We start from the raw sequence: 16,984 nt of genomic DNA on the forward strand, positions 1-16,984 counted from the left end.
AAGGAAGCAGTGCTAAGGAGGAGTTTCAAGAATCCACTATGGGATGTCTCAGGTAGGAACTTCCACAGATTTTTAAGGCTTCCTTTCCCCCGGTATGACTCTGTGCCACTTATAGTCACTATAGTTCTTGGAATCCAGATAAGGGGTCTCTGACTACCCAGCCATTCTGTGCATCTCACCCTTGGACAGTCTGTAACAGGTGATGGTTGTCCCCACTCTCCATGTCACTCAGTGGGATCCAAGGTCTGCAAAGCTTCTAGCCTAAGGACCTCTGAGAGACCATTTAGAGACCAGCTCTCCTGCTGGCTCTTCCACTCTGTCCAATTCCACTCTTCAAGTCTGTATGGGGCTGAGCAGAAACCTCCACCTCACAGGTTTCATACTGTGGCTGGCACTCTGCGGAGATGAACACCCTCCCCCCCCCCCCCATAATACCACTGCCACACATACCACTCACCTTTCCCTGACAGCTGAACAAGTAGCACTCTACCTGCCAGAGTGGAATCCACATCCCACTGTGAAGGCACCCCCCCACTTCATCCCCCCCCCCCATTCCTTGGACTTCCCTAAGTTTGTGTGTGTGTGTGTGTCTCTCTCTCTCTTTTTTTTTTATTTTTTTTATTTATATGACAGAGAGAGAGAGCATGAGCAGGGGGAAAGCAGGCAGAAGGAGAGGGAGAAGCAGGCTCCCCTCAGAACAGGGAGCACCATACGGGGGCTCAATCCCAGGACTCCAGGATCATGATCTGAACCAAAGGCAGACACCTAACAGGCTGAGCCACCCCGGTGCCCCGTTTGTGCCTCTTAAGTGGCCCTCCTTCTTGGGGCTGAGACCCCATGGACATATCTCACCCCATAGCCTGTTAAACCTCCTGAGGGCAGAGACCTTACCAAAAGTTGGCCAAAAGAGCACACAGGGTTGTCAAGAATGGCTAAATCAGGGGCCTCCTCAGAACCTGACGAAGAAAACAGTGCTGCCCTGACACAGCTAGACACGAAGTGTCCAGGGGAACCAAGCCATGGCACCTGCAAGGGTCGTGCAAGGATGTCCCTGGACAATGGCAGAGAGTGAAGACAGCACCAGGAAGTGCCTCCAGCGAAAGCCTGCCCTCAATTCCGTGCTCCTCAAATACATCACTCCCCTTCAGAGGTGCAGCTACTACCCCAACCATCCTAGCTGTTCCTTTTCTAGGAAGCCTGGGGAAACAAAAATCTCTGCAAAGGAGGATTGAGAAGAGGCTGTGCAGCCGGGCAGGTGGCCTGGGAGAGAAGGTAAGGTGGAGAAGCAGTGACACTTGGAAAGACAAGATGCCCCCTTGCTTCTAGACTCAAGCCAGGGGCCACTTCTTCCTGGCCGCAGAGAACGAGGCTGGGGACCTGTCTGTTCTCACCCCATACTTGGCACTGCCTGCTGTCGTCCTGGGTCTGTGTGCCTGGTCCAGGCCTCCTCAGGCCGGAGGCTGCCCCTCGGCGCTTTGCTGTTCAGAGGACTCCTCGCGCCACCCCGAAGGGTAGGGAGGCAGGGCGGCCTGCCAGGACCTCGAGGAGTTCTCTGGGCCAGGCACGGCCCCATCCCCCATCTGGGCCGCCCCCCGCCCCTCCTCGGGCTGGGACTCCGAAGGGCCCGGGCCTGAGCTTCTGCGGCCGCGGCGCCTCGGGCGAGGCCAGGGCAGGATCCCGGACGTCGGGGCGGCCCAGGGCCCGGGGTCTCGGCGACCGCGGCAGGGGTGCGGGCTCGGCGCGCCGGGGCCGAGGGGCGGGTCCTCGCGGCCCCCCGAGGGGGCGGGGCGGGCCGGCCGCGGGGCCAATCCGGGTGCTGGGGGAGCGGGGGCGGGGGCCCGGTGCAGGGGGGTTCGGGGGCGGGGCGCGGCGTCCAGGCGGAGGCGGCGGCGGCGGCGGCGGCGGCGGCGGCGGCGGCTCCGGCGGCTCCTCGGTGTCCGGCTCCGGCTCTGGCTCTGGCTGCGGCTCCGGCCCGCGATGCCGCACTCCGTGACCCTACGCGGCCCGTCGCCCTGGGGCTTCCGCCTGGTAGGCGGCCGGGACTTCAGCGCACCCCTCACCATCTCGCGGGTGAGTCCGGCGGCCACGGGGCGGCGGGGAGGTCCTCGATAGGAGACGCTGCCCCTGCGGTCCACCCAAGACCCGGATCCCCGACGTCCCTGAGGCTCGAAAGCCAAGGATTGGCCCGGGCGGGACACAGGCTCTAGACACAGGCTTCCAGGCAGGGCAGTTTGGGGAGCCCCAAGCCCCTCCCTCCTGCCGCCGGGCCTGCCAGCCCTATCCCTTGAAGGATCCCCCCCGGGTCACACACCAGCCTCTCTGCTGCTCTCGTTCTGGGGGAGTCGCTACGGGCTGGTGAAGGACCGCGCTGGGCCAGGGGTCTGGACAGATCTACAGAGGCCCAGAAATGCTGCTTAAACTGAACCCAGCCTGAGCATTTGGGGCAAAATGATTGAGAGCCCCTTCTTCTATCAGAGGTCCCTGCCAGTAGAGCTGGCTGACCCCCGAGAGGTCTGAGGTCCTCTCTGAATATGACAAGATCAAGATCCACCTACTTCCTCACTCCACTTTTGGTCAGTCTCATCTATGAGCTCAGTCCTCCCAAGGGGAAGTAACCAAGAGGAATTTGGGGCTTTCAGGGGAAGGGGTTGTGAAGGGACACGAGGCCAGGGGCCAGAATAGCCTCTGCCCAGTTCGTCCAGTTTCCATGGCCAGACATTGCCCCAAGGTTTAGGATAGAGGGCAAAGAGGAGTGGGCACAACCCTGGGTAGTGGATAATCTAAGGAGGAGAGAGGAGCAGAGGAAGGGATTCAGGCCCTGTCAGAAGGGGTGCTCAGTCTCAGCAAGACAGGATCCTGGCCCAGCCTTGGGGTTTCTTGTTTCAAAGGGCTAAAAGTGAGAAGTCAGACTCTGTTTTGGAGGTCCCAGACCAGGGGACAAAAGAGGACAAAAAAACCCCAGGTCCTGCCCTTGAAGTCTCTCACTCTGGTGGAAAGAGCAGAGGGGAGCAGGGGCCATTTGAAGACCATCCTTTATCTCCACACAGACTGCTCTGATCTTTGCAGACCTGAGTCAGGAGAACTGAGAACTGCACTGCCGCCTTTCTCCATGGAGCCTGGACCAAGCTGGCTGGGCTTTCTGAGACTTCTTTCCCCTACTTGGGAGGGGCTGTGCACCTGGTGGAGCAGAGAATCATGGAATCCCACTTCTGGGGGCCAGGGTGACAGGCAGGCCCAGCTGTCTTGGGAGGCTTCTTTCTCACATCTGCCCTTACCCCACGGCCACCAGGTTCCTGGGACTGAGTGAGGTGGGCCTTTAACACATCCGGGAGCCTTTCATCTCCCACTTTGCTGAGGGAGACTGCTGGGTGTGTGTGTGTGTGTGTGTGTGTGTGTGTGTGTGTGTCTGTGTCTGTGTCTGTCTGCATGTATGGCTTGCTGTGTGTCCGCCAAGGCGAGCTGGTGGGGGTGCTAGGCCAGCCAGCAGGCCAGGCACTCTGGGCGTGAGGCCGCTGACAGGCTCGGTGGTGGCGGCTGACGGCCACAGGCGGCAGGGAGCAGAGACATCTGTTGCCCACGCGGCTGCCTGCCTGTGGAGGAAAGGCCTCAGCACGTCACAGTGGCAGCAGCGGCGGCAGCCTTGTTTGGAGCTGACTGGGATGCAGGCTCCTGGCAGGCAGGCAGGCAGGCTGAGAGAGGGCTTGCCAGGAAGAACCCCTCCTTGTCCCCCAAAGTCATGCGGCAGCAGCTCGGGTCCAAGGAATCAGGATGGCTGAGCCTGGATTTGGCTGGGATCTGGGAGGATCTATGCAGCTGGGGAGACACAGGCCACAGCTTGCCCCGCAGGTACCTCAAGGGCAGGGTCTACACTGATGGTCGGTCGGAGTGTCTTTACTGAGGGGGTTCAAGACCCAACCTCTTCCATGCTTCCAGAGCCTCCCCCTGCTCACCCTGCTGGGGGGACAGCCACACTCAGACAGGGAGGAGGCTGGCTGCCTGGCAGATTTGGGGCCTTAGAACCTCAGCCCTTGAAGCCTCAGGGAGCCCCCAAGAACAATGCTCCGGGCTTCTTCTCCTATGAATTATAGTGTTTGGCCCTGGCTAAGCATCCACAGCATTCCAGGCCCCACCCTAATGGGTGTTGGTACCAGGTCCCCAGCAACCAGAGCCTGAAGTGAGCACCACCATGTGCTCAACCCGTTGTGGGGACTTTTTGCCCTGATTGTCTCAGGTAGTCCTCATAAGAGCCCTTAGAAGTAAGGACCTCTCTGGCCTCACATTATAGATGGGGACACCAAGGCTCAGAGAGGCTAAGGTAGTGTATCCAGAGAAGCAGAGCAGGGACAGGAATCCAGGCCTGTGTGGAGCTTGCTGTGACTGTATGGGACAATATGGCACCAGACTCTGTGAGTTCCAGCCTATTACAGTGTCTGAGCTGGGCGGACTGGAGCAGGGCCCAGGAATGGAGCTGCTACAGGTGAGGGGGCTGGCTCGTGCCCCAGCCTCCGAGCTGACCTCACTGGATCCCTCTGCCTTCATTCTGCCTATTTATCCTGTACTCAGCAGCCAGAGGGATCAGCCTGAATTAAACTGTGTCCTGTGACTTCCCTGCTTAGAACCCTCCGTAGTTTTCAACTATCAGGAGGAATGCCGGCTTCTCACCTGGATCTACAAGGTCTGCAGATCTGGTCCCTGCTTCTTCTCTGACTTCTCTCTCCTCACTGATGATGCTTCAACCCCAGGAGCCTGCTTTTATTCTTTCTCCCAGATGAGCCATTATCCTTGCTGATCTTTCTACCCATGACACTCTCTCTCCTCTGGGCACACTCTCCCCTCACTCCCTTTTGCAGAAAATTACACAGTGGTTAGTGGATAAGACACGGAACCAGTCAGCTTGGAATGAAATCCTATCTCTGCCATTTATCTTTTGTTTTTTTAAAGATTTTATTTATTTATTCATAGAGACAGAGAGAGAGAGAGGCAGAGACACAGGCAGAGGGAGGAGCAGGCACCATACAGAGAGCCTGATGTGGGACTCCATCCAGGGTCTCCAGGATCACGCCCTGGGCTACAGGCGGCGCTAAACCACTGCGCCACCGGGGCTGCCCTCTGCCATTTATCAATTGAGCCTCCTTCTGCACTTATCTGGACCTCAGTTTCCTCACCTAAGAAATGGGCTTTCCTGGAGGATTAATAAGACAATGCATATAAAGGCAGTTGGGGGAGTCACGGTTTCCTGGCCTCATGCCCTCTCTGACCAGAACTCCCCGAGCTAGTGGAACTGGCAGAGTCCCAGCCACCCCTGCTTTCAAGAACTTCCTCCACCCACAGGGGCCTGAATGCACCCCTTGTACTGGCTGAGTCATCCTGCAGCCAACCACCCCCCTGAAGAAGACTTTTCTCCCTCGTGGGGACTGGGGCAAGGTGTCCCTTCCCCCAAGCCTCCCTTACTTCATCTGTAGGAAAGAGAACAGCCTCTGTCTCATCAGGTGGTTGAAAGGTTGCCATGAACTAGTTCTGGGTAAAGCACTGAGCTCAGGCTGTGTCACAGAGCATGTGTCCATGAAGGAGAGGGTTCTGGAGCAGGGCCTTGAGTGGAGGGTGGGATAATGTCTAATGGGTCCTAACCTTAGGATGATAGGCCTGCGCAGGTGCTGAGGCCCTGTGAATGAGTATTCATGGTGGGCTGAAGGTGTCATGCTCCAGAAAAATATTCCTTGGGGCAGCCTATTTTCAGGGCAGGTCAGTTTAGGCACTGCCCCACACCAGGACTCCAGCCAAGAAGCTGCCAACACCTCAGCTTTGTCCACTCACTGCTAAAAACTGGATAAGCTGAGCTTAGCTGGGCTTCTAGGAGCTCCCAACCCCAGCAATAGGAACAGAGTCACTGGAAGCTCTTAAGGGTTCCACTAGAGAGGCTGGGTAAGAATGAGGGTGCCTATGGGGCCCTGGCTGGCTCAGTTGGTAGAGCATGTAACTCTTAATCTCGGGGTTGTGAGTTTTAGCCCCAGGTCAGGCACAGAAATTACCTAAAAAAAATTTTTTTTTTCAGTGAGGGTGCCTGAAGCTAATTCCAAAGGCTCTGCTGAGATGGGGGATAAGGTGAAGAGTACCCTCTTGCTTGAATTCCCCTGGGCTCCTTACTCAGGCCTTCTATGAGCTTTTCCCCAAATTTATGTGACCCTCATCAGGGGACCAGCATTCTAAGAGGCTCCAGACATGGACACCATTGGCTTGGAATGAATAGTAGCACTGGGGTGGCCTGAGTGAGTGTCTGTCCTGCAGAGGAAGCGGAGGTAAAATTTGGCTCAGGAGTACAGGCAGGCAGCTGGAAGGAGATGGTCCCAGACATGCCTGGGGAGGTGATGTCACAGGCACAGAATGAGGCACTAGCAAAGTGGTAAAGGAGGTTCACAGAGTTCCATGAGAGCCCAGAGAGGAGGCTCCTAGGAGAGATGGCTCCTCTGCTAAGACATGAAGGTGAGGAGGAGGAGTAAGCTGGTAATTAGGGTTGGAGGTCAAAGGAAAGAGTGTTCCAGGTAGAAAGAATAGCATTGGCAAAAGTGTGGAGGTGAAACTATCTGGCACTATCTGTAGCCCCTAGAGATTCAACTGGTATGGGTAGGTGGAGGTGAATGTAGGAGGTGGGGATGGGAAGAAACAAGTAGGGAGACAAAGTCACTAGGAAATGTCAGGTCAAGGGGCTGCTGTGCAATGGGTCGGGGTAAGGCACTCTCTGTGTAGAGTATTGTGACATGCCCATGCTTTGTATGTATCTGGGAGCACATGTGTCCCTGCATGTCCCTTGCACGTCCTTGGGTGCATATGCAGGCTCCTTGCATATCCCACTTGTCTCAGTCCCAAGGAAGGCCCTCTTATATGCCCTCACACTCCATTGGTCCTTCAGGTGCTGGAAATGAGGGTGTTTAGAGCAGAGGCTGTAATAAGACCACATGGGAACTCAACCAGCCTCTGGGCTTGCCCTCTCACAGGTTATGTGGGCAACAGGGCCACACAGCCCATGTTCTGAGGTTAGAGGGGGTCTAGAGCAGACTACAGCAAGGTCACATAATGACTGATGCCCAGCCTTCTGGCTTATCCATCTTCAGGTCCACGCTGGCAGCAAGGCTGCACTGGCTGCCCTATGCCCTGGAGACCTGATCCAGGCCATTAATGGTGAAAGCACAGAGCTCATGACACACCTGGAGGCTCAGAACCGCATCAAGGGCTGCCATGACCATCTCATACTTTCTGTGAGCAGGTATGCACAGGGTGGGGTGGGCCAGGATGATGGGGTGGGGAGGGGGCAAGGGGTGGAATTAAGAGGAGGATAAGTTAAGACTGGCCAGCATCCTGGAAGAGCCGGGCTTCCCACAGCCTCTCTGCCTCAGATCTATGGCACCCTGGCCCTGGGAAGTAGTGCTTTCCTGGGGGCCTGCCAGACACCGTTTGGAGATGGGGGTGATTTAAGAAGCAAAGAAGCCCCCTGTTAGTTCAGGGCTGGAAGTATATTGAGGGACTTATGGGGAGGGGATAGGCAGCCCAAATCAGTGTTGAAATAAGACCTGGGTAGCCTCTGGGGTGGTGAGGGATTTCACTCTTCTCCCCACCCCAGAGTGATCAGCTTGATGACCATTTCAAAGTGTTTTCTTGTCCAACACCTCAGTTAGCCTTCAAACCTGCTTAATTGGGTGGAACCTGGTATAATCCCTACACTACAGATGAGATAGCTGAGGCTCAAAAAGGTTAGCGGTGTCTGAAGTCACACAGCAAAGGAGCGGGGAAGCAAAACTTACTCTAGGGTCTCTCTCTCGTAGGAGTGGTTGCTGACCTTTCCTACCACCCCGTGGCTGCCCTGCCTCGGTCGTCCCCGCTAGGGCCCATGTGTCTGCCCTTGTTAAATCTGGATGCTATGGACTGTATAATGCCCTACAGCCTACATGAAGGGGAGGTTGGGGGTTCTCCAAGCCCCTTCTGTGCCGTAAAATGGTCTAGGATGGAAGGGCCACCTGAGGCGTTTCCAGCGCTACTCAGGCCCTGGGTCTTTGTTCAGCTCTAAAGGCAGTTTGCCAGGTCCTGGCTGAGTGGGATCTCCCTTCCCCATGTCTTACTTGGAACGAGAGAAGTCAGATATAACTGTGCAGCTCTGCCACGTTCACTGCTCACAGGGACTTTCCATGCTCCCCCTGTGGATGTGTGTCGGCAAAGCCTCCCCAAACCACAACACAGCTAACTATGCGTTTGAGCTGGCAGGGCTGGGAGCCATTAAACGTGTCAGGAAGGCTTATGACATTGCCTCCATGTGTGTCTGGCCTGGATCTGGGTCCAGGTTGGGGTCAGGACCCCCCTGACTGTGCTCTTGGAGCTGAGTGAAACTCCAAGGCTAGAGCAGGGAGTTCAGCAGAGCTGGTTCTCATCCAGACTCTGTGGGATCTTAGGTATACCAGATGACCTCTATGAGCCTGGGTTTTCTTCTCTACCAAGCAGGATCACATTCATCACCCTCTCCCAGACTGAGACTATAGTCTGGTTGGGGGAAATATCTGCACTGCTCTGTCCATGAGTAGCCTCTGCTGCCACCCCATTTGGCTGATTTCCTGGGCCCTGACTCACCTCCGGCCTTGAATTTGCATGGCTAAAGAAGGGAAGCCCTGGTAGTAGTGGGATGGAGGAGGCAGTGGGGGGTAGGGGGGTGTTTATAAGGGGCCTGAGTCAGGAGGTTCCCAGAGGGAATAATGTCAGGGGAGGGTAGCAGGGTAGGGGCAGGGTGGAGGTCCCCCTTCCTTCCTTCCTTCCTTCCTTTCCTGGTCATTTGTTCCAAGCCAAGCATGGATAGAGCCAGGGGTCCCCTGACCTGTTCTACTCTGCCCCTAAATGCTGTCTGGCCATGGAGAAGGTGAGAGCACATTCTCTACTATCACAGATCTGGGTTCAAGTCCTCGCTCTGCACTTGAGAACTGTGTTGTCCTCTAGCAAGTGATTTAATCTCAAAACTCTCAGTTTCCTTTCCTTCCTTATAACTGGGAGATTGAATGCTTATGATGTACTTACTGGGTCTGTTCAGGGTGTAAATTTGGGGCTCTGTCCTCCATCCCCTATTCCCAGTTCTCACACATGAAGATTCTGGAAGACCAAGACACAAAGGCCACTTTGACCCTCTGGGTCAGCATTTTTTTCTCCTGGGCAACATCTCACATGCAGGGCCTCTGACCCTGCTCTCTCTCTTACCTGCTATGCCAGAACCTGTGCTCCAAAGATCCCCTCAACATGGTTTCCATGGAGGGATCAGCTTGGTAAGCTGGCTGGAGAGAGCTGTTCTGTGCCTCCTCCCCCATAGCTCTACCCAGACCAGTTACATGCTGTCTTGTGTATAGAGGGCTCTAATCCTCCATAGACTTTTCCATAGGATGAAAAGTGAGGGAAAGGCCCAGCTTCCCTGCTATGCTTATTTTGTCTCCAACTCAGAGCCACTTATCCAACAATCTAAGCTAACCCATACTTTCTGGACAAGTTCTGTAGGCCCGGAAACTTCCTGGCATCAGCTTCAACCCTGGGCTTCTGGTGGGATCTGTGTTGCCTATTGTGTGTTACAAGATATAGTTGCATGGTCCACCCTTGGGCTGTCATTTTGCTTAAAGATGGTAGGTGTTGCCACCTGTCCAGCCTGAAGTGAAGACCTAGGGATGGAGATTGAATGAGCCCTTCATTGTGATCTGATGCCTTGTACCACACTCTTTGCTCTGGCTGCTTTGTGCACTCTGACCTTCAGACCTCAGGCTTGTGATTCTCTTCTGGACAAAACTTTAGGGAAATATAAGGCAGTATAGCCACATGAGATGTCCTAGATTTATCCCAGCAGAGTTCTGAGTGGGTAGAGGTCACAGGTAGAGCTGTTGAGTTAGGGGAGTCACTTGGGAGAGCTGGGGCCAGGTGCAAGTGGGGATGGTATTGTCCTAGGGCAGCAGAGCCTTGGTCACACATAGGCCTGCAGAAGGCTGTGGGGAAGAGAGGTTAGTCTGTACCAGGTTAAGGAACGGAGCAAGGTAAGGAAGTGTAGAGTGAGTGTGGTTTACAGGTGTAGACAGATAGTTAAAATCCTTCAGTGAGTGGGGGTAAGAGAGGCCGTGGTGAGCTGCTGACCCAGTGGTGAGACCTTGGAAAGCCCCAGGAGGCCTTTTGAAGTAAGTGGGGGACATTATTCCTCTTCGGTGTAACTGGCCTCACTTCACACCCATCTGTCAGTCCAGGGTCCATGCACCCTCCTGCCTTGCCCCCTCGCAGGGCTACTGAATGGCAGGACTGGGCCCCAGGCCCATAGCCTCTGCCTGCCCCGCCTGCCCCGCTTATGGCAGGTTTATGATGTTTTTCTCCCTCCTGAGTGGTGTTTGGCTTTTGGTTTCTATGGTGAAGCAGGAATTTCCTAATGGCCTGTTTCCCATCTGGGCTGGGCAGACATTGGTGATGACTCTGCCGGCAGCAAGAGGGGAGGTGCACCGCTCCCCTCAAAGCCTTTATGTCACCTCCCCCAGAGCCCATAGATGCCTGACCTCCAGGCTAGGCCAGAGGCTGTGGATGGAAGAGGATAAACAGATGGGATCCTAGCTGATCAATGTGTGAGGCCTGGTGTGCCTTGCTTCAAGCTCGTCTTCTTTTTGCTGAGGCCATGGAAAGGGTGAAAAAGTGAGGAAGCTGCAGGGCTTCTGTTGCATCCTGTCTGGGAATGAGACCAGAGAGGCATGGAGCAGCTGGTGTGGATGGAACACACCACCCCGCCCTAGGCAGGTGGCAGATCTAGAGTTATGTGTCCTTGCCACAACGGCCAAATTCTGATGCAGGTGCAAGCAAGCACTGTGGTGGTGTCCTCTGCCATGCAGGGTGCCAGAGCCCAGCCCCTCTTGGTCCTGGTCCTAGTCATGGTAATCACAGTAAACAGACATATCTGACTGTCCTAATTCCTTGTCACAGACCTGAAGGCAGGAGCTGGCCTGGTGCCCCAGAGGACAGCAAAGCTCAAGCACAGAGAATCCACATTGACCCTGAGGTCCAGGTATGTATGGACAGACACCGCCTGGCCTGGCCTGGTTCAGAGCAAGCCCAAGACAGAGGAGCCAGGCCTAGTCCATGGGTTTAATTGTACTAGATATCTTCACTGTAGCTTTCAGATATCCAGGCCAGAGACTGAGGCAGCAGATTTCTCTGGGCCATGTCCATGCCCCATCTTCTGCTCCCCAGGTGATGAGTACCTGCTGGGGGTTCTGTCTGTACTCTAGGCAGCACTTCCATGTCTTATTTAAGACTAAAGTTTTCTCCTGGCCATCCTGTGATTGCACCTCATAGACCTCAGGCCACAGTCACCCACCTTTGCATGTATGATGGGACTCATAACTATGATACTGTCCTCAAATGGGGGAAAGGGGCAGAAAGAAGCTATTTTAGGGCCTTGTTTTGCCATGGACTTAAAGGGTAACCAAGTGGGCAGGGCTGACATATCCAGAGCCAGCTCAACATCTCTGGGCTACAGAGTTTGAATAATGTGGAAATTGGACTGGCCTGTGATGGAGCCAGAGCTGTGGGGCTCAGCATGTGGGGCCATGGCCTCCTGGGCCTGCTTGTATCTACTTTCTCACCATGAAGCCTTCACTGTATAGAAGGCCATCTCCCTCACCATTTATTCCCAATCCTCTTGTTCTGATATTTGTTCCCTACCTTGATTTTGCTGGAATCCCCGAGGCCAGATGCTTACTACTTGCGAGGAAGTACCTGTTATGAGAAGGAAGAGGCACTTATCAATTCTGGAATGGCAGAAGCCAGGGGCCAAGGGATTCCAGAGTAGGCACATGATTCACCTAAGTGTTCAGAGAGGGCTTCCTGGAGGAGGGGATTTCCAAGCCAAGACCCAAGGGCTAGGAAGAAGTAAGGCCAGCAAAGCAGCATAGAGAAAGGAAGCATGCAAGGAAGCACATACAAAGGCACAGAAGTGAGATTGTGCATCATAGGTTCAGAAATAAAAGCTCCTATGGGTGGGAGCACAGAGGCCAGGGATAAAGAGATGGAGCGGAACCACAGACAGTCTCTTGGTTTTCTCTGCCCAGGACCTCAGCTGTTCCTGCAGAGATTCATGGCTACACTTGTGTCTCCAAAGCTTGCCCTGGTGCAAGGGGCCAGGGGTGAGCAGGGGTTGACAAATCGGCCAGGCTTGACATGGGCCAGGTGGAAGGCAGCAGCACAGTGCTGGCCCCCAACACATATGGGAGGCCAGCTGTCACGTGCGAGTGCCGGATGCATAGGGCAGGAGCGCCTGAGTTTTGGAACTTGAATCTCACCTCTATTCTGTCCTTCAGGAGAGGCTCAAGGCCAGGGTGCCTGGGGGCAGGGGGTGGGGGGCTGGTGAGCAGCGGCCCTGCCCCCACACTTCCCCTTACCGACCTCCTCAAGGGCCAGGCTGCCACTGCTCAGGCTGGAGTCAGAGGGATTTTCTATAAGCAATCAGGCTGCCCCTCAGCTGCCGTCCTCCTCTTGTACTTAAAAGTCATGAGCTCCATGGGTGGTGACAGAAACACCCACACCCAGCCCCCACAAGGCCGTGTCCTCAGGAACACAGACACAGGGCCCATTGTCCCTACAGTGCTCCCACCCTCTGCCTGCAGCGAGGAGTGGGTGGGCCCAGCTAAAGACATCAGAGAAGGAGAAAACCACAGCTGTCCCTAAGACCACAAGGTACCCTGGGATGCACCCCCGATGCACATAGGGTGTGCAGGTCATGTAGGGTCATAGGAGACCCTTTTTCCCTCAGGCCTTACTTATGTGGGAACAGAAGAGGCATTTGGTCCAGCCCAGGGCAGAGGAAGGATGATGATCAGGAAGGTTTCCTGGAACAGGATGGCATTTAAGCTGAGAACCAGGTGAGCCAAGTAGAGCAGGCACTCCTCACACACTCAGCCTGTCCTCTCCAGACCAGCAGAGAGCTGGAGTTTGGCCTCCCATGGGCACCACCTGCTCATTTGGACTCAGTGCCCATCTCCATCCAAGCTGAGTGTCCCAGATTCTGACCACAGTCATGTGGGAGCTAATGAGCAAGCAGGCAGTTACCTCCATTCTGCTGATTATCCCACTGAGGTTTCAACAACCAAATCAATGGCTGGCAGATACTTAGAGAGGGGGAGCACATAGCACCAGGTGCGCTACCACACAGTGGGGTCAGGCAGGGGTGAGTCTAGAAATAGGAATAGGAACTCAGGAATGTCCATGCCAGCCCTTCATCTAACAAGCATTTGTTGCATGCCAAACACTTTGCTAGGTGCTTTATGTGCAACTGTCTCATTTTATTCCCACAAGGAACTTAGGATGTAAAGGCTGTCACATTCTCCATTTCACAGATGAAGAAACAGATTCAGAGAGGTGATAGAGCTGAGATTCAAACTGAGACTGAGGTCACCATGTGTGTCCTAACCACCGAGTTCAGACCTAGAGAGGCGACTGCATGGGTGGCCATGGGAGGGGGAGGGGCAGTGGCTCTGATGACCCTGCAATGGATTCCCACACCCTGCTGGGTGAGTGGGGGCCTCCTTCCTCCAGAACCTTCTGACTCCCCTTCCTATTGAAACCTCCTCTGTACCAGCCCCAGCCCTGCCCCCACAGCCTGTGGCCCATCTGGTCCCCATTACAGGCCAGGCCAGCCTTGCCTGCCTGTCTGCCCTGCAAACACATGTGCAAAAGTGCTCAGGTTTCTCAGGGGCTTTTGTTTGGCTAGTGGGGAAGTGGGTTTTCCTACTGCTATTGCCTCATTGATAGAGGCCCACCTGGGCAGCAAGAGACCCTCCCCTTTGTCTGTTGAGGTAAGGGAAATGGGGGCACCACTCCCATTCAGCAGCTGGGCCGCCCATTCCCCAAGCTCCCGCCCAGCTCAGAGGCTGCAGAAAAAGCTGGAGCGGTCCAGACAAAGCTCTACAGGCTCCGTTTTGCCCCAGTGCTGGAGGCTGCCTGAGTCCAATAGAGCCTTTCCCCATAGAGTAAGCATCTTCTCCCCACCACCTAGTCTCCTCGTCCCCACTGTAGAGCAGAGGAAAAGTTTACATGTCACCTCCCAGGTTGAGGCTGAGACCCACCTTCATGGCCTGGACCCTTGTGCCTTATCTTTAAGTCGGCTGCTCTGGCCACCAACCTCATCCCAGCCATGGAGGCTGCTACTATGGTCATCCCCAGGGTGACCAGCACTGGCTCTGAGTATATGAGACTGTGTATGTGTGATTAGGTATATGTCAGTGGACTGGCTGGTACTTGTGTGTTGTCTTCATGCATGTGTTTGTCTGTGAAAGTTCTTTGAGAGTGTGTATGCCTGTATGTGCCTGCAAGCTAAGGACAACATAGTCCTGGGCTCAGCAGAGACAAAGATCCCCAGTCTCCATTAGGATCCATACCCATGGAGGCACTGTTTTTTTCTCCTATGCTGTGGAGGCATGTTCAAGGCATTTCCCCAAATGTTTCAGTCAAGGGCACCAGGCTGGCCATGGAGAAGTAGAGTGGGGATCCTTAAGCCCTGGCCCAACCACTGCCCCTCACCTGCTATGCCTATAGCAGGCCATGCATATTGCCCTGGGGAGCATGAAATGGAGGCAGAGGTACAGGCCTGAAGGGGGCTGACCTCACAATGATGGCTTTGAAACTCAGTCTGCACCCTAACCCATTGTGTGCTTTGGGCACACAATGATTGATGACTCTTCCTGGCTGCAGGACAGGGGTTTCTTTTTCATGTTCCCAGCTATGGGCCCATACAATACCCAGCACAGTTCTGGCAGGTGAGAAGGCCTGGCACTAGGACCATCTCTGCAAGGAAGCCACACACTCTGCTCTAGTCACGCTGGCCTTAAAAGGCTAGTTGGAATGGTCATGCCCCAATACCATCTGTCATGGACACTGGTGGTCAGAACCACCACATGGCTCATGTGCCAAGGTTGAGACACAGTTACTCAGGTTTCTGTGTCTGATTTTCCTCAGGCATTTCTCATTTCTTCTGGGGCTGAACCAGACCCAAGTTTCAGCCCTTCCCTGGCTGGGCATCACAGCTCAGAGATGCCAGAGCAGGGGTAACCAGCCAACATCCAAGAAGGCCTGGCATAACAGGCTAAGGATGGAATGTATAAGGAATGGCCAGAAGAATGGCCCTACCCCAGATGGTTTCTCAGTGCCTCAGGCCCCTTTCTCTTGTAGGATGGCAGTCCAGCGACCAGCAGGAGGCCCTCAGCCACCGGGATTGGGCTAGAAGATGGCAGGCCAGGCCTGGGATCTCCTTATGGGCAGCCATCTCATCTCCCATTCCATCACAATGGCAGCAGCAGTGAGGCTACCTTACTGACCCAAATGAGCACTCTGCATGTGTCTCCACTTCACAGGTAGTACAGAGAAGTGGCCTTTGAAGCCACACCCACATCGCATTTTAATCCCAGATCTCTCAGATCTCACTGGGTCACATCTTGACCCCTGACACTTGATCTTTGGGTCTCAGCTGGTTTTATTTTGAAAACCTCACCAGACCCTTGAGCTAGCAGAGGGAAGGCGGGTACCACAACCTTGTCCCTTGGTGCATCTCTTTTGCCCAGCCCTGACACAGCCAGAGGCCTCCCGCGAAGCCGTGACTGCGGAGTGGACCTGGGCTCAGAGGTGTACAGGATGCTGCGAGAGCCGGCTGAACCCTTGGCTTCGGAGCCCAAGCAGTCAGGCTCCTTCCGCTACTTGCAGGGCATGCTAGAGGCCGGGGAGGGTGGTAAGACTCTGGCCACCTTGCCCAGGATCTGCCTACATCTATCCCTCGGGTGCCCTGAATAGCCCCGCCCCGCCCCCACCCTTTTGCGACCCCCACATCCTGTCTCCCAGTGATCCGCCCCAGCGTCCCCACGCCCCAGCGTCCCCACACCGCTTGCTGGGCCTCAGGGTCCGAATTCCTGCTCCGCCCCTTGTTGCGGCCCCTCCCACTCCCACCCTGTCCCCAGTCGCAGTGCTGATAGTCCTGGACGCTGGGTCTATCCCACACCGCCCAGAGGTAAAGTTTCCTTTTCTGATCTCGGCACTGGACTCATGCCACTTGCGCTCCGGCTTTCAGGGGAGCGGCTGGGGCCTAGCAGTCCCCGCAACCCCAAGCCCACTGCCAGCAAGCTGGGCACTCCGCTGAGCGGCCTGCAGGGACTGCCCGAGTGCACGCGCTGCGGCCACGGCATCGTGTGAGTACCCTGCCCTGCTTTCCCCAACCCTGACCCGGCACTCCCCTGGCCCCGCCCGGCGCCCCGCCCGGCGCCTGCGAAGGTTGCCAGCTCGGAATCCGACGGAATCCGACAGTCGCTGGAATCAGCCCTCTCCCCGTCTCCCCCATCAGGGGCACCATCGTCAAGGCGCGGGACAAGCTCTACCACCCTGAATGCTTCATGTGCAGCGACTGCGGCCTGAATCTGAAGCAGCGCGGTTATTTCTTTCTGGATGAGCGGCTCTACTGCGAGAGCCATGCCAAGGCGCGCGTCAAGCCACCTGAGGGCTACGACGTGGTGGCGGTGTACCCCAATGCCAAAGTGGAACTTGTCTGAGCTGCTCCAGGAACCTCCCGTCCCCGCTTCTGCTTTTAATGCCCCCGCGTGGTCCGTGTAAATATGCATTTGCCCTCTGCCTCTCTAATAAATTCCCTCTGCTCAGCCTTGAACATGGCAGTGCCTCTGTTCAGCTGGCAAGCACGTCCTAGGCCCTGGGCGCATCGGTGAGCAACCCAGCGGCTGTGCGGTCCTCAAGGAGGCCACAGCCTAGATGCAAAGCAGCCATAAATCACAAGGCGAGGTTATATTAACAGGGAGGTGAGGTCTGGGGTGCTATAAGTGATGTCACGCCAAGGGCTCTGACCTCGGTGGAGGCGGGAAAGGTCAGCAGAGAACTAAGGGATGGGAAGGAGATTAATTGCTCTTCAGGGTGAGGAACTGTGTGTGCAAAGGTATGACAAAGGTGAGCA

The 16,984-nt window shown here is 55.5% G+C and overlaps 1 protein-coding gene across 4 annotated transcripts; it reads left to right on the forward strand.

The window, feature by feature from the left end:
• The first annotated feature begins 1,889 nt into the window (after positions 1-1,889).
• Positions 1,890-16,684, forward strand: PDLIM4 (PDZ and LIM domain 4). 4 transcript variants are annotated; one of them, XM_038552112.1, is made up of 7 exons: positions 1,890-2,070; positions 7,110-7,261; positions 10,966-11,047; positions 15,208-15,389; positions 15,597-15,760; positions 16,097-16,214; positions 16,367-16,684. In XM_038552112.1, exons 1-7 carry the CDS (start codon positions 1,978-1,980, stop codon positions 16,569-16,571), a joined length of 996 nt encoding a protein of 331 aa, XP_038408040.1. In that variant the 5' UTR covers positions 1,890-1,977; the 3' UTR covers positions 16,572-16,684. The 4 variants fall into 4 exon arrangements, with proteins under 4 accessions (XP_038408040.1, XP_038408043.1, XP_038408041.1 ...); XM_038552113.1 differs by lacking the exon at positions 1,890-2,070 and adding an exon at positions 3,754-3,846; XM_038552114.1 differs by lacking the exon at positions 1,890-2,070 and adding an exon at positions 6,460-6,480.
• Positions 16,685-16,984: the final 300 nt, after the last annotated feature.

The sequence above is a fragment of the Canis lupus genome, chromosome 11 (assembly GCF_011100685.1).
Source record: "Canis lupus familiaris isolate Mischka breed German Shepherd chromosome 11, alternate assembly UU_Cfam_GSD_1.0, whole genome shotgun sequence".
NCBI classification, from domain to species: domain Eukaryota; kingdom Metazoa; phylum Chordata; class Mammalia; order Carnivora; family Canidae; genus Canis; species Canis lupus.

What these genes read in the sequence shown, in the direction of transcription:
- PDLIM4 (XM_038552112.1), top strand. Translation starts at nt 1,978, where the DNA reads ATGCCGCACTCCGTGACCCTACGCGGCCCGTCGCCCTGGGGCTTCCGC. An exon ending in CACCCCTCACCATCTCGCGG is followed by an intron (nt 2,071 to 7,109) that starts GTGAGTCCGGCG and finishes ATCCATCTTCAG; the next exon opens with GTCCACGCTGGCAGCAAGGC. An exon ending in GCTAGAGGCCGGGGAGGGTG is followed by an intron (nt 15,761 to 16,096) that starts GTAAGACTCTGG and finishes TCCGGCTTTCAG; the next exon opens with GGGAGCGGCTGGGGCCTAGC.